This window comes from Cloeon dipterum, chromosome 3, assembly GCF_949628265.1.
Source record: "Cloeon dipterum chromosome 3, ieCloDipt1.1, whole genome shotgun sequence".
NCBI classification, from domain to species: domain Eukaryota; kingdom Metazoa; phylum Arthropoda; class Insecta; order Ephemeroptera; family Baetidae; genus Cloeon; species Cloeon dipterum.
Genome location: NC_088788.1, coordinates 27748149 through 27764847, shown reverse-complemented (window position 1 = coordinate 27764847; position 16699 = coordinate 27748149). Strand labels below are relative to the sequence as shown.

Sequence of the window (16699 nt, the reverse complement as noted above, 5' to 3'; positions counted from 1 at the left end):
TCTGTTCAATTTTATTAGGTGTGCTTAAAGCTACTTTCGATTCATACCAGAAAACACTTTTGCTGATGATATGCCTACGTCAGTTTCCCCAACGGACCCAGTTTTTGCCAATCTTCTTGTTTGACAGCCTTTGACATTTGATGAGATTCTCAATTTGCCACGTCCCTTACCGAACGAGGATGCATTCGTGTGGTCTCAGCATTTTGTCACTTGTCGAAATTAGACGTCAGAAGGGATGGCGAAACCCCTCAAATTGCTCCCTGGGAGCGAAAGGGAGAAACTTGTCCCGTGAAAATAATGCAATCTATTTCATTGGTGATGTAGCGAATGTACAACAAGGTTTGCTGTCGATTTTTGGCGCGCAGCCAAATCTCCTGCCGAGGGAGAAATAGTCAGGCCCCGCGGCCTGCCCGTTATTTGCACCCAAGGGGTACGCGAGCATGGAGGCCGTTGACTGTAATGTGAGGTTTCAGCCCGAGCAGATTAATTCAAAATTCATTAAGCTTGAAAAATGTTGCTCGTTTTTTGCAATCTGGGCCACAACTCTATGCCTCGCTATACTCGCTCGCAAATAACAAGCTGCGCTCTCAAACGGTTTTTGCCCAGGATATATTTATTCAAATCCAGCAAAAAGCAACTTTTTGCGTTTGACGATTTCTTCTTGTTACTACCATTAAAGAGGACTGATACTGCAATGTTCTTTCAAATCCTTGTTGCCAATGTATGAGCTCATTCGTTAGGATTCAGTTGAAGCCAAAATTGACCTAAGTAGCTTTGAATTATTATTATTATTATTATTTTTTTAGAAAAGTGCAGGCAGCAAAGTTAGCATGCTTTTCAAATGGTAAGGACTGTCTACCTACTTTAAATCTGATTTTATTTGAAAACAAAGAGTTTCCTAAAAAGTGTCATACACTGTTGAAGCGATCTTGAAGAGAGGAATCAAAATCTGCCAAGAAAATGTGGTCAAGCGCTGTAAATTTTTTAGAAAATTTGAAAAATTGGAATTTTTACTGTAGAAATTTGTAGAACAAATTGTTTTACACATATGCTATTTCAGCATATGAAATAAATTTAAACAAGCAGTTTGATCTTTCATTGGCAATCCAATCCTTTTCCATTTTGATATTCAGCTCCGGATGTGCTTGCTTGATCACAGTTCGTTTTCAATCCCCAAATCAATCACGACGCATGCTATAGAATTTCATTCGCCTTTTCCCGTGAGCATTGGTTCCAATCGTATTTTCCAGCATGCTAATTGAAGCATGGAAAGAAAGTTGCTCGTGGGCGCGATTTGCAATTTGCAGACGCGTGACTGAGAAAAAGCAGGGCTTTTTCCTATGCCCTCCGCGATAATGGCCCGTCGGTCTAACTTTGCCCCACCGGCTTCCTGCTCCGGGCGCGTAACAACTTTCGCCAGGCGCGCGGAAAAGCAAGCAGCGCGTTTGCGAAAAGTTTCGCCTTTTATTCCATCAGCGGACGGAAAAGTGCGGCGCGGCTCAGATGTTGCAATTGGCAACTTAAATTTTAAACGAGTCGCGGACAAGCACAAGCTGCGCCAAAAGTGATTTGCACCCGCTCGCTCTTTGTGATTTAATTGCACGCAGCAGCATCCCGTAATTAGATGCTAACTGCGTCCATAATTAACGCTCATTTTTTGTGCCAACTTTTATCAAGTTTCAAGCTTCTGAAGTTGAATAGCTGCGTCTCAAGATGCGAGATAACCTATAGTTTAAGTAATGAAAAATTGTAATAATGATAATGTGCTTATAGGAAGGAATAACGATGCGCAGTGGTTTCCTATATTATGAATTTTATTAAAGCTGTAGTTGTGGGCTGCGTGTGTGGACTGCGACTTGTGGTAGATGGGACGACATCGGAAAAGTGTAGACTGGCTGCGGGGCTGAATATGTGTGGAATTGTGAGGCTCGGAGAGTGGGACGGATAAAAGACTCGGGACGCGTCCGAGTGGGTTCATCAGGGACTTCGGTGAAGCGTGGCGCAGCATCCGAAGTATGGTACCGCTTAAGCCCAGGCGTGCGATCGACAACATCGGGGACGGAAGCTACATCGTCCTGCTGCGATGGCGATCTTTACGTCTTACAGGGTCCTCGTCCAGATTGTCCTCAGGGTTGGTCCGGTCGTCTAGGCTGCTGCAGGAATTCTCTCTCTTTGAATTGCGTCGCGTCGGTTTATATATGCTCGTCAAACAATGTGATTAGTCTGTTGAGTGAATTTGTGTGTTGCAGAATGGTCATTGTTTGACGGAATGTAGGTACCCTACATACGCCCCTTACTGAGACTGGAAGTCGTATGCAGGTGGAAAATTTTGAATCTCACTTGCCAGGTCTTGATCGAAGAATTCTGCGTGTTCTTGTCTGGATGAATTTAAATACCTGATTGTTGAGGGCCGCGATGCATTTTGAACTAATTGTTGATTCTTGTTAATTGTTGAGCGGCCTCTTCCAGTTTGAAAAATTCTTGAGAATTGGCTGTCTTCATCCAGCGTCTATCGTCGGGGGTCACCAAATATATAGGAAGGAATAACGATGCGCAGTGGTTTCCTATATTATGAATTTTATTAAAGCTGTAGTTGTGGGCTGCGTGTGTGGACTGCGACTTGTGGTAGATGGGACGACATCGGAAAAGTGTAGACTGGCTGCGGGGCTGAATATGTGTGGAATTGTGAGGCTCGGAGAATGGGACGGATTAAAGACTCGGGACGCGTCCGAGTGGGTTTGTCAGGGACTTCGGTGAAGCGTGGCGCAGCATCCGAAGTGTAGTACCGCTTAAGCCCAGGCGTGCGATCGACAACATCGGGGACGGAAGCTCATCGTCCTGCTGCGATGGTGATCTTTACGTCTTACAGGGTCCTCGTCCAGTTTGTCCTCAGGGTTGGTCCGGTCGTCTTGGCTGCTGCAGGAATTCTCTCTCTTTTGAATTGGGTCGCGTCGGTTTATATATGCTCGTCAAACAATGTGATTTGTCTGTTGTGTAAATTTGTGTGTTGAAGAATGGTCATTGTTTGACGGAATGTAGGTACCCTACATGCTTATTAGCTTGTGGGAATTCAAAGGTTTCTTGAGAATATTTACTAAAAAAATATGTAATTTTCTAGAGCGGCCCTGGAGCGGTCTCACAGTTATTAAAATTATACGTTCATAATATTTTGTTAATAAACATCATTTGCATTATATCAACCACACTTGCATATTAAATTACAATGTCAATGCACCCTAAAAATACAGTGCTTGTCAATAGTCACACACTTTCTCTGGCATTACTCTAACACGAATTCTTTTAAAAGTCACTTTGAGAATTTTTACCGGATCTTGCATGGAATAAATTGATCCGACATGAGTTGTAGAAGAACACCGTATATCTTGTTAAACGCCTTTGATTAAGGATTTTGGGCGCGCTCAGTCACACGACGAATGCGAGACGAATCCGCTTCTGCGTGCCCGACAAGTTAATCACCGCGGCACGCACTAACACGCCTCTGCTGAGCTGACGAGATTACCACTCGCTGGCTCGCTCTGCTGACACTGGCGCTTTTAATCACCTTAAGATTTGCACATAGCAACCATTTTAATTAAATTGTTGTTGCGCGCGAGTATTTGCCAGCGGCACTTGCCCGGACGCGTGCTGTTTATTATTCAGACTAATGACGTGCACCCTATGTTTCGTTTTTGGGGAGAGCAGCGGAACGCAGGAAATTCATTATCTGATGCTTCCGAGGATGCTCCCTCTCGAACGGTTGCCAGGGACAATGCCAGCATGTTATTGTTCAGCTGTACAAATGCAAATACGGGAAATGGCAACAGTTCTTGCCAAAGGGACGATTCCTTTGTATTTCCCGGGAATTGGTGCAGCAGTGCAGAGAGGGAGCCCAAGATTGCATCAGACAGAAATTCGTGAGAAATATCGTTTAGATTGTTTGCTTCCTCCGAATTCTAATGCTAATTGATTGTTGCATTGTTTTGACCAATGAATGGAATTAACTTTGCCACGTCTAGATAATTGTGAAATTCTCAGCTGTAAGAAAGTGACGTAATACCGACGCTATTTTACAATTTTAACCGTTATTATATCAATAACTAACGCTGAAAAATGGTATTAATTTGCTAAATTTTGAATAAATGTCAATGGGATTTTTTCCAGGAGAGATCTTAGCCCGAACTTCCCCCATCAAGATAATAGACTTATTAGGCAACAAAGTTTCATTGTAGCAGTATTTTATCTCTAAGCAAGTAATATATTGATTTGAAAATATTTTGGTTTTAAAATCTACTTTGACATTGCAAAAGAATAAAAAACTCATTCTCTAATTGTGCTATTTGAACTTAAATTTAAAGTGAAATTGACCAATTCGTGCAGAAACAAAAGTTAATGACGATCAGAAATGCCAACATTTGATTTCATGTATAATTTGCATTTTGTTAATTTCAAGGTACTAGTGCAGTAAACATTTACACATAAATAAATTATTTCGAACTACAAAGTAAACAGTCATAATTCACGATACATGTGCTCCCCTTGAATGATGTTTTCTAATATTCTTTACATTTAATATTAAAACTCTTTTGAAATCCAACAGAACTTAAAAAAAATCTCCCGCAGCACTTGAAGCTAAGCTCAATGTCAATTAAACCATCTGATAGCACTTGGTGGCCTTTTTTCAACTAGTAAACTTTTCAATATGTGCTGTAAAGCATACTCGACAAAGCAGAAAGTTCCTATGGTGACTTTTATTCCGAGTCTGATTTAAACGGAGCAACTTTGTGCGAGACTTTCCAGCACCACTGGAGCAAATTAAAAAGGTATTGAATTCTGTGCACGGAAGCACTTTGAGTGAGATTTCCACCTGCTTAGGGCTGGATGCAGTTGGTGCAAAGTTACACCACTGCTTGCATCACATCTGCTCCACTTATTCGCTTTGAGCCGAGTCATTCATCTTGCTCGACTGCATTCGGCGTCAAGAGTGCCAGCAATTATTTCTCCAAAAGGCAAAAACTGAACTGCAAAACCTTCTGCCTGGCGGTGAGATACTTGGGCACGATGCAGTGAGAGAGTCGAGTCCTATTTTCTGTCCTATTAAGCGAGAAAGTTGATATTTTTAGCTTTGCAACATGTCGGAAATGCTATTGAAGGCACTTTGCTTTAATGAATCGCCTAGTTAAAGAATGGCTGGGGAAGGAGCGAAGCTAAAAAAAATTTAAAATAGTCTCATAGATTAAAAATATTTTGTTAAAATACATTATGGTAACGTCATACCAGAGGAGAATGGGGAATGCAGTCATTTTGGTAAAACCAACTAAGATCTAGGATAGTAAAAATATTCCTGTTACAATCAACTGAAGCTGTTGATTTTAAAGGAATGGAGTTTCCAACAACGGCTAAGTTAATTTATGTTAATGTTTTTTCCCAGAATCTAAGTAAAAACTTCACTTCGTTTCCGTATTTAACAAAAATTATGCCACGAAACTGATTAATATTGATTCTAATTAAAGCTCTGAACCGATATAAATCCAGTTTGCCACCATAAACTTACTGGCTATTGGGCAGTTTTCAGGACAGGACTTGAGAAGAGCACAGAAGCGTTGATGCTCTTTACTGGCTTTGTTTGACTAGCGCAGCGTGATTGATGCGTCGAGAGAGCGCTGTGACCACTTGTTAGGCACTTTTTGGCCCCTCGAAAAGACCCGAAACCGCACAATTGTCGCCAACTTCCCGAAAGGTCATTAAGCCGCGCACGCGGATTAAAGGCTTCTGACATGTGCTGAGTGGACGAGAGGGCAAAGCCGACCCAAACGCGCGAATGCAAATCAGCGCAATTCATCTTCTTTTGATTCCGCGAGAACGGCAAGGCTGCTTGTTGGAGCGCTCCGTGATTGAATTCCTCGGCTGACGCGGAAAAGGAGGAATTGGCAAAGTAAGCGATGCGTCGCGGGTCGCTGGCGAAGGGCGAGCTTGATCTCATTGCCAATCCGTCGTCAGGGGAGAATGTTGGGATACAATTTTTTGTTTAACTTCTGCTCAGCACATCCCGTGGGCCATGAGCACACCGGGTCCCAATAACACCGCCGAGTGAATAACATGGTGGCCGCAGAGGAGCTTGGAGCAATGTGGCCATCTTTTCGCCTCCCTGCACCGATGTATTTTAATTGAAACGCCAGACATTTGTCCCTAAAGCTGCTGGAAAGATGAGAAAACCAGCATGTGGCGAGTCGGCGCCGGGGTCAAATAGCCCGTTAAGCTATTCGAGCATTTCGAGTCACTTAACTAACCACCTTTTGCCATCTCTGACATCAGGCAGCCAGTATTAGATCCTCATACTGCTCAAATATCTCCCATTGCTCTGACGCTCCTGAGAATGCCTCAACAATGCGAGCCAACAGGCTGGTTAATTGAAGAATAAATAGCATTAGCATGAAATATCGGGCGTATTATTTCATGAGGCAAACAATTATTAAGTAACAATTTTTTAATGCTGGCAGTAGGTGGCCAAAAATTTCCAAGTGTATAAAATTTTAATTGCATTCGTAGCCAACTATCCTGGTTATATACCAACACAGCAGAGAGTACCTTTGAATATTTTTTCTTATTGTTAGTTGTATCAATTTAACTTCAGCATATTTAATTTCCGAAAATGTGGCAATGCTTGACCATGAAAATATGTCACTAAGTTTGGAAATTAGTCACCAGCCTGTGGAAATCATCGATGCGGCAAACATCCTAGCTGTGATTGCCGGCTTTTGCAATTGCCGTGCATGTGCACTTAATGTTCGCACTATGGCCTTTGTCTAATAGACAACCCTGCATAAATTAAGCAGCCTTTAATCCACTCTAAACTCCTTCCGACGCTTGCAAACTAGAACAGCAAACTTCCATTAATATACACCACGGCGGAGCTCTCTCATTGCATTGCTGACACCAACAGAGGGACAAATGCAATCAATTAAGCTCAAACAATAAACTTGGAGCACATCCGGTGTTCGCTAGCGTAATAAAAACGTGCGCCTTAATTAGTTCCTTTGAAAGGCGTAAAATCATGTCACGGGAGAGGTCAATACGGCTTTTAATTAAAAATTTCATTTTACCTGTCAATATCCATTGTCACCAGCAAAAGCCAATAATCAGAGAGAGAAAGTTTGAGCTCAACATTCAAAGGCAGTCTTCTAACAAAGACAGCCAGTTAGAACAGAAAATTATTCTCACTTTTATAAATTTTTGAATTCATAATAAATCAGGAATGTTCATATCTTAATAGTTCGCACAATCAAGATATGGTATTTGACTGGTTTCAGTTGCGTAATATGAAATTCACCATTATATGAAATGTTTCACCTTTGATGAAACCAGAATTATAAAAAATTAAATTTATATTGAAAACTCCATACATATTTTTTATTATAATTTTTTTAAACAAATTATAGGTTGTATGAATTCATTTCCGTCATTAATTCTTAAACAGACTTCACAAATTTTCAATGGTTTTAACACAAAATCACGCTGTCAGATGTTATATTTTCCTTTACATAAAAGTTAATATGTATTTTTAGACTCTGGTTTGAACTGTTTGGTCAGAAAGCCACAAAGCTTTGACACCCAGTAATGGTGCACAGTAGCCGTACTCATTGGTCAGTTTGATTGCTGCGTGGCGCCGGAAATGGAACATTTATTCCAACCCTTCAAGCCACCCACTTTCGCTCGTAATTCAAAGTGCAGAGTGCACAGTTTGCAGGTGTGTTTGAGCCGTAAATAAGCACGATAGAAGCGCGTAGTGGTGAGGCTGTTTGCCAGAACTACCTGACTGAACGGTGCTACGCTGCGCGTGCGGAATAAATCATTCCGCCAAATATGGAGTAAATATGGGGGCTTGGGGGAGACGCGACGACGACGAGCTGCTCTGGAAATAAATTTGCATGCTAAAATATTCCTGCCTCCTCGTACGCGTTGGATTTAGGTTATTTATGACCTGTAGGCTCCGTACGTCCAATAATACGACGCCAAACGAAATGCCGTAGAGGCCATTCAATTGATTTCTTTTGTTCGGCAGACTGATGTCAATTGCCTGTGGCGGTTGATTCAGACTCGCGTTACTTTTTAATCCGTATTTATTTGTTGAGATTAATTGTTAAATTGAATGTACATTCAAACCAACAATGCCTGTGGTTGCGATTGAATTTTTTGACCGATTAAAAAAGCTTTCCCTTGTATAGAAATAAAATTACAGTTATTTTTTTCTTTGATGAAATCCACATTTCTCTGTTTCATTTGTGATATCCATATGGTTAAACATTTTAAAGTTTAAAAAATAAATTAACTCTTCTTATCTGGGGTGACAGATTGAAGAGGCGTAAAAAACGCTTTTTTTCAAGAATAATTATTGGTTTCGCATTACACCGCACTGCATCTCACTTGGCAGTATAATGAGATCCGCAGAGAGTTTGTTAACGGAGCAGAAAGATTGGTGCTCAAGAGAAAAATTCCCAGGTCGAATTATATTTCGAGCGCACTCGTGTGTCGTTTCGCCACCCTCCTTTATTTAATAATTTCCTGCTCAGTGAGCGCGAAATACTGTGGGCTTGAAACACCCTGGGGACACTGGTGCAAATCATTAAGGGTTGTTCCATATATTCCACATTTGTACCCGGATCTGATTTTACTGTGATGTAATAATTTATTTCCTTTTTACACCGTTCAACTTTATCAAGTAAATAATCATATTTGAATCGAACTTAAATATGATTAAAAAAACATTTCGTCTCGAAAATTAACACGGCAACCTGAGTAAAAAAAAAAGAATTATGTAACTTTTCATATTGGTCAATATCAGTTTTGCCTTCCTGGGCTTAGAGCTATCGTTATCACGAAACACATTTGGCTGAAATGTGACCGCTTTCTTTTGACAACATTTTTATTATTTGTGAGAATTAACAAATATGTTGAGCTCGGACCTAATTTTTAGAGAAGATAAAAATGCTTTTCGTGAACTACGCAATGTCACTCCACTTGGTTTTAAAGGTTCACCACCCCTACGCATTCGTTGCCCCGACTTGATGGTCTATCCAAAGATAAATTGATGTGTATAGTAATATAAGTATAAAAAAGACCATCACTCTCATATAGACAAAGGCTGCTAGATATAAATATTAATCTTTGTTGTATTGCCTTTTTGCAGGGTCTGAGGTTCACGACATTGCTTGGCGCGCTGGGAACGTGTCTTGGCGCCTGGGTGAAAGTGTTTTCGGTGGCGCCTGACCGCTTCTGGGTGTCTTTCGGCGGCCAGTCCATCGTGGCCGTCTCTCAGGTCTTCATCTTGTCGGTGCCCGCGCGACTGGCGGCCGTCTGGTTCGGCCCCAAACAAGTGTCTTCCGCCTGTGCCATCGGCGTGTTCGGCAACCAGGTAAGCAGTAAAACGCATCCCTTTATTTCTCTTGCTGGCGTAGCTGGTGAAGTCGTAAAATAGTTTTAGTTTGGCACGAGAAGATTTCCAAACAAATATCTTTTTCACAAATAAAACACAGGCAGGGGAGAATATCCTTTTACGCAGAATGTAATAAAGTTGAAACATGAAATGATTGCTTCTAGGACAAACGAGGGCTCTCCCGCAGCCTTTGAAAAAGTCTGTTGAGTCGATAAATCTCTCGCTTTGATGTTCAAAAAAACTGGTTGAGAGTGGGAGGAAATTGAAACAGTGGCGCAATATATCTCATTGGAACTGCTATTGGCAAAAAATACATGGAGCGCTCTCTCTGATAATGAAACGCGGCATAATGATCGAAACCACGCGTGTATCGGCACTGCGAAGGGTATAGCAATCACTCGCAAAGGGAATAGTTTGCCATTTATCATTAGTTCCCTGTGCGTCGCGGAAGGCCCGGACTGCTCACCTCAGATAAGGTCGAAATTGGAGACTGTCGCTAACTTCTTCAGACAGCTAGTTTCGCTAACTCGGTAGCAAAAGTTCGTAAGTGAGAATTACTGTGTGCAGTGGTGACTACAGACCCAAAAGTTTGTTACAAGCACGTGCCCTAAAAGCATTTAACGTGCTCTAGAAAAGCACGCTAGCCTTTCGCAAGGTGTAATATTGGAACCTAGTACAAATCGGGCAGAATCCGTTTCAAGCGCAGTGACAAAGTAGGTTGTGATCCCTGAGGATTGGCGTGCGTTGGTCTAATGGAGCCACTCAATCTCACAGGAGCAGGTGAATGAGTAGCGAGGCGCGCGCACACAACTAACATGCTCCAACTCTTTACAGAGTCATTATTTTTGGCACATGATGCGCGAATCGCTTCTCTGGCAATCGATACCGAATTCAATTACTTTTTCTTCTTCTCCGGCGTCTACAAACGCATCGGTCTGGCGTCAAAACCGCAATAAGACAGTTTGAGAACAGAGAGTAACGGAAAAATACACTTGGAATTTAATTTTTTACTCTCAAAATTCCACTAGAAGTCGTCTATCTTTACTCAATTCAGCGCAGAGAGTTACTTCATTCGATTTAAGAAAATTTGCTACCTTTTTCGATCGCAATTAAAGTTAATGTCGCTTCGAAAAACACTGTAGTCCTTGCCCGTTTAATTATATTGCTCTCTCTGTCATTTAACATGGCCAATTAAAGAACGCAATTTGCCAACGTCGATTGCTCTGAAAGACAATTTAATTAAACTGTTTGACGGGTCCCTGGGCCAGAATTGGAAAATGGGAGCAATGAATTGTGAGTCACACCGCACCATAAATTAAGAGTTCCTCTCTGGCCAATTGTTTCAAGACCACGCCTTTCGCTTGTTGAGCCGAGTCGTTGCATCAAGCCTCGCGTTATCGTGTGGTCACTTACGTGAAATTTGAGAATTTAATTACTCTGCCGAGCTCATTTTGGCATCAAAACTTACGCATTTCCTCGAAAGAAATTTAATTTGTTTTTCACGTTTGAAAAGCACTTGGGGCAAAAGCACCTCTTTGATGTGGTGCGTCTCCTCTCAATTCAATTTGCCGGGGCAAAGCGACCAGTGCTTGTGCCGGACTGTGAGCGATTTCTCGTTTTGCAGGCGGATACGGACGCGCCAAGGCAAAAGCAGGCTAGCAGCGTGTCCCTCTTATGTGGGGGGACCCTCGTGTGTTCCACCCAACCCATATTGGCCAATTACTCATCCATTACGAGCGATGCTCCAGCTCATTGTCAGTCTGCCAACTATCTCTTGCGCTTGCCCCAATTTTCTAATCACCAATTTCTTGGTCCCTTAATTTATTATATTTAAGCACGCTCATTTTGCCTGACTAGGGCTAATATTAAATGAAAAACGCTGACTTTTAGTTATACTTATTCAGCTATTGTAAGTTTTTGAATGCTCTAGCAATTAATTTAAAATAAAGATGCATTCGCATTCGGACTTGGAAAAGGTGCGAGAACTCTTTCATTGTTGTGTGAGTTGGGTTTTACGAAACAAAAATTTATATTGTTTCAAACCGAATGATGATAGATATATAAACAATTCCAGTGATTTTTCTCTCAGAGCGCTTGGAAAGTGTCAATGCATTAAAGTAGAGCTTTACAGACGAACAATTAGGACCGAGGAACAGTTAAATTTTCTCCGCTTGATTAGCATGCAAACTTTTGAGCCGACGTGTTTTAAAAAATTTAAACGGCAACCTTGAATCTTTTCAGCCTTTTCCTCATTTTTAGGTAGCATTTCTAGTAAATATTTAAAAAGGATTTTACGTATATTTTTTGTAAAGATTTACTACAGTATAAAATAGTGCACTATAAAATATAAACCCATTAAACAAATAAAAAAATCAATGTGTTGCAAAAAAGTTGCGTTTATTTGCAACAATTTTCAAAATGAAATTGGAAACTCATCGATCTTTATGATGCGAGCGTGGTTTGAATTTAAATTAGATCGATTAGATCTTATAATTTCCAATCAATGCGTCAAAGTGCAGCAGTAAAAAGTTTAATCTGCCTTTTATTGGCGAACATAAAAGGCTCATGAAAAACGAGCGGCCATCAGAGTCCAAACATCAGTGGAATAAACCGCCGGCCGTCTAGGGCATCTCTCATCTGCTTGTTGGCTGGCTGCAGCAGCGAAGCGGTGATTTGCAACAGCAGCTGCTTCGCCCACCACTCGGATACAATTTTAAAATAATACTAATAGCAGTGCAGTGCAAAATTAAATCCGAATTAATATCTGGCCTTTGTATATTGGCTGCAGAAGATGCAGGAGAGTTAGTTGCTGAGAGTAATGAGCTGTCAGCCAAGCTAGGAGAAGGTTTATTAAAAAGTCTCGGCCGGCGAAAAGGCACCGAACAGCACGCCTCCATTATCTCGCGTGAGAAGTTTAAAAATGACCCTGCCGCCGTCTCGCGAATAATGCATTTCAACCTTGAGAAATCCTCGACGTTTTTTTTATCTTATACGTGAGCAACGCCAGTTTTCCCAGACGTTTTCTTACCCTACCAAGGCTTACTGCAACACATGGTTCGCAGAATTTCCGCGGAGAGACCGTTGAAGATTTACAAATTCTTGATGAATCCAGTATCATCAAAAGACATAAAGATGTGCTGTCAGAAAATTATGTGCAAAATAGAGCTAACTTTTAAATTGAAATTTTTTAAACTTAAGAAAAATTATTCAGGCTCTCTATTAATCAAGTTTTGAATTGTTTTTTTGTGGAAACAAAAAGCCATTTGACATATTTCTCGTAGATTGGTTAGAGGGATTCTATAGCATAGCTGACATGATAATTTTGATTTTGATCATTGAGTAACACGTTCACATTTTGCCCATATTCGTTGAAGGTCGTGCATATATTTCACGTAAACAGCAGTATCTGTTTCCTAACCAGCCGATTTATTCGTCCAAATGTTATTAAATTTCCTGTGCGCAACGCGCAGGGACAATGGATATATGCTTTGGTTATTTGCAACTTTGCATGCGTGTCACTTCGGCCATAAATATGCCATTAAGAGCTAGTGCTTTTTCTATTCCTCTCAAGCCGCCCCTAATAATTCCGTCTCCTCCGTTAATGGGCTCCAAAGCCGCGCTGTTTCTTTTTTTACGAACTTGAGGAGATAATCTGTTTGACTTGATAAAAAGTTCTCTGGCGTCTCTTTCGCGTCAAACGACGAAGGAGCGCATTTTGTGTCTTTGTTTTGTCGCCGCATCCTTAATTTCTTCAGCCGGTCCTCTCCACTGTTTATTTGCCCTTATCACGCCCTTGGAAGAAAATTAATGGCTGGCACGATAGAGGAATTGAGTAATTGCGTTTGATAGGAGCAACATTCAACCTTGGTGATGCTCCTTTTATAGTTCTCCTCTCTTGCAAAAATCGAAACTAATAAATAGCTGTCCAGGTTGTTTAGTTAAGGAAGTCTATAAATATGATTTCAATAAGCTCCAAAGCGGACAGAGAAAGTAAATCATTAAATAATCCATTGAATTATCTAATGGAAAAAACTGTTAGATTGAGTGAATATCACAAAAGATATATATGACGCGGAGTTTTTTGTAGCAGTGAATTCTTGCGAGTGCAATAACCCTAAATACAATTTGAGATAATTTTTATTGCAAGATGAAGGCTTATTATTTGACAGAATTTTTATAACCAATCATTCTTTAGTTCTGAGAGGAAACGTTGATTCCTTTTATTGCTGGTTTATCTGCGCTCTTGGCTCTCAGGGGGAAAACTTGCCACAAAGCGATTTTCCAAATCCATGGATCCCGATAAAAAAAATTGCTGCTTGAGCTGATTAAATAACTGCATTTGGCATTCCTAAAGTTTAAGAGTGGACACCTCAAATTATTGTGCATTGCTGTGGAATTTGATTTTTTGGCATAAAATTAACATAGGGCAGCAAAAACAGTAAAAAAGAATTCCAAATTCTTTTGAATTCATTGTCGAATAAATTTGAAGTCTATGATTCGGTGCGAGGAAGTGAAAAAATGACCACATTGGACCCAAGCTCCTCTCTGGCCACTCGGGACCCATGTTAACCACTTAAGCGGTATTATTGGGTCCCTGGTGAGCTCATATCCCACGGGATGTGTTGAGCAGAGGATCAAAAATAAAAAATAAAATAAACCATTTTCCTCTAATTATATATACAGAGAAAAGGAAATCTCTCTCTCAATAACGTTATAGTTCGCTTGTTGGATTTATGAAGAAGAAAAATATTTCTGTTCCATGAAATGTCAAATAGTTCTTCGACTCTGAAGGCACTACAGATGACTGAACTAACAGGAATCATTTCCCTTTCACAACGTCGGTTCCGCATACACAACATTTGCGTATACAATATACATATATGCCTGTCAGCGCAACACAACACAATGTCCCCACGGCCAGTGGTGTGTCCAAAACACGCGCTGTTCTGCTCAATAGAATAACCAAGAGTCTAGCGTATAAGTATTTGCCTTGTGCGCTCACGCAGAGCAGCGTAAATGCCGCAGAAAGCCAATTTCGAAAACACCAGGCTTTCGCATCGTCGCGTCTGTTGTTTTTCCCGCTTGATTGATTCGCCAAGAGTGGACGTCAAATTTCGGCTGCGGTTAAACAACCAGCACAATACTCGGCGCTGCTCATGCTGTTGGACAAAAGAGGGGGGATGCTGAAATCGGGTGGCGTAATTGGATTACTCGTTTTGGTAATTGGTTAGTGGAGAGGAAATTGTTGGGAGCCACCGAAACAAATTTTGAGCTATTACGACACAATAGGAAATTGCTAATTATCTTTCCCACGTCGCAAAACACTGTTAACAACCACAGTGACGTGTTTACAGGGGGATGGAACTACACGCACTCCTTGGAATACTTGAGTAACGTTTAGAGCTAATTTTAAAAATAATTAATTTGTTTAAAGTTCACAAAATCATATAGACCAACACAAATATTAAAAAATTATAAAAAACGACCTTCCATGAAATTTGAAAAAATCTGCTATTTCTATCCACCTTTTTATGGAACTTCATGGAATACGTTTCACTGGCAATTATACATGAAATAAGAATTCCTTGTCGAATCAAAATTATTTCTATTTGATTCTTAAATTCACTTTTGAGGAAGCTAAGGAATTGGCCAGAAGAGTGATTAAGTACACATTTCACATAAATTCAATATTATCAAAAACAAATTACACTTGATCTATATTCTTTTGAAACTCAATTTTCTAAAAATTACTTACTGTCTCACTTAACTAATCCAAGAATTCTTTGTTTTCTTTAACAAATTTTCAAACTTAAGATGTATGTTAATTGTGCATGCGTTTTGATCATTTCATGAAAAGCTTACTTGTGCCCTTCTTCAGCAGTTTCAAGCCTCTCGTAAAAATTAATAGTGTCCCTCTTGTTTAGATGAGGTTCTCCTACGAAAAATGATAAACTCCAGATTGGGGTTTTTAAATAGCTTAAACAATGTCGTGGTTTGCCTCGCATGCTAATGAGAGCCTGCCGACTAATGCAACTTCCGTCTGAAAAATAATAGCTGCGTTTTTGCTTCCGCCGAGCTGCGAAATTATTTACACAACAAAGTCCTCTAGTGGGATGCTGCTATGCTCGCTTTAACGAGAAAACAAGTTTTAATGCTATAGAGTGAGGAGCACAGAGAGCCATTAAAAGTTGCCGAGCGACGACAGTAAACTCGGCGATAAGAACACGTTCGTCTGTTTCATAAGCACGCCCCGTTCATTCACTTACCACCCAGCAACGGCACTCATTCAGCCCGGCCGGTCTCATTCATCCGGTGATTTACGGCAATTGCCCGTGATAGTCCTCGAGACAATTAATCTGCCTCGTTCATCGCCTCTCCGCCCTCAGCAGCACCTGCGCTCTCTCGTTGTCCTTAATTTGCAACGCGCGCGGACGCCGCTTGTCTTTCTCAATTAACGAGAGCCTATGAAGAGCGAGGGGTGTGCGGAGAGACGGGGTTAATTACATAATTGTGGAGACACGACGCTGCCAGAATTTTTCAGCTCCTGGCTGTCACGTTCAGGTTTAAAACTCGGTTTGAATTAAAACTTAAATTAAAGAGATCTCTGCTTAAAAGTGCCTTAAATACGGCAAAATACATATAAATAGCTAATAAACCAACTCAATTCCAACTTCATAGAAGGCAATACAAAAACCTCTTTTTTAGCGAGACACCAAAATTTTTATACATCCATTTATAATACCAAGATACCAAATGTCATCACCTGGATAGGAAAAAACTAGCTTTTTTACACTGGCTTTACATCTATTAAACTCGGTTTTCTAGAAATTTCTACCATGTTAGCCCTTAAATGTGAAGCTCATTTGTTTCGCAGCTGTTTCGCAGTACGAAAGCACAGTTCACAATGAAATTGACAGCTAACTTTCATATTTGTTAAAATACCGCAAAACCTCTTCCAAGTTCACTGTTATCGCCATTGGAACAGCTAGCAACTGAGCACTGAACCGCTCAAGAAAAGTTCAGAAAAGCAGTTTCTTTTATATAGTTTTGTTTTTACTTTTTATATTTAACTTGTTTCTGTTTTTATTGTAATTTAGGTTTTTAAACAGGAAAAGGTTGTCCAGGCGAGCAAAAAATAATGTCCACTTGGAAACCTGTATAAAGATATCAGTTAAATGGACCGGCTTTCTATTTTCTTTGTGAAGTACTAAAGAGACTGCAAATGATTTGTAACTAATGATTTTGAAATGAAATATAGAATAAAAAGGA

General features: G+C 40.5%; 1 protein-coding gene across 4 annotated transcripts in view; it reads left to right on the top strand.

Annotated features, from left to right (window-relative positions):
* Window positions 1–16699, top strand: part of HisT (Histamine transporter) — a 46538-nt gene that overhangs the window by 21495 nt on the left and 8344 nt on the right. For all 4 annotated transcript variants that reach the window (XM_065485744.1, XM_065485741.1, XM_065485742.1 and 1 more), the window contains exon 3: window positions 9185–9409. In XM_065485744.1, coding sequence (XP_065341816.1) covers window positions 9185–9409 — 225 coding nt within the window. The remainder of the gene's footprint in view (window positions 1–9184; window positions 9410–16699) is intronic.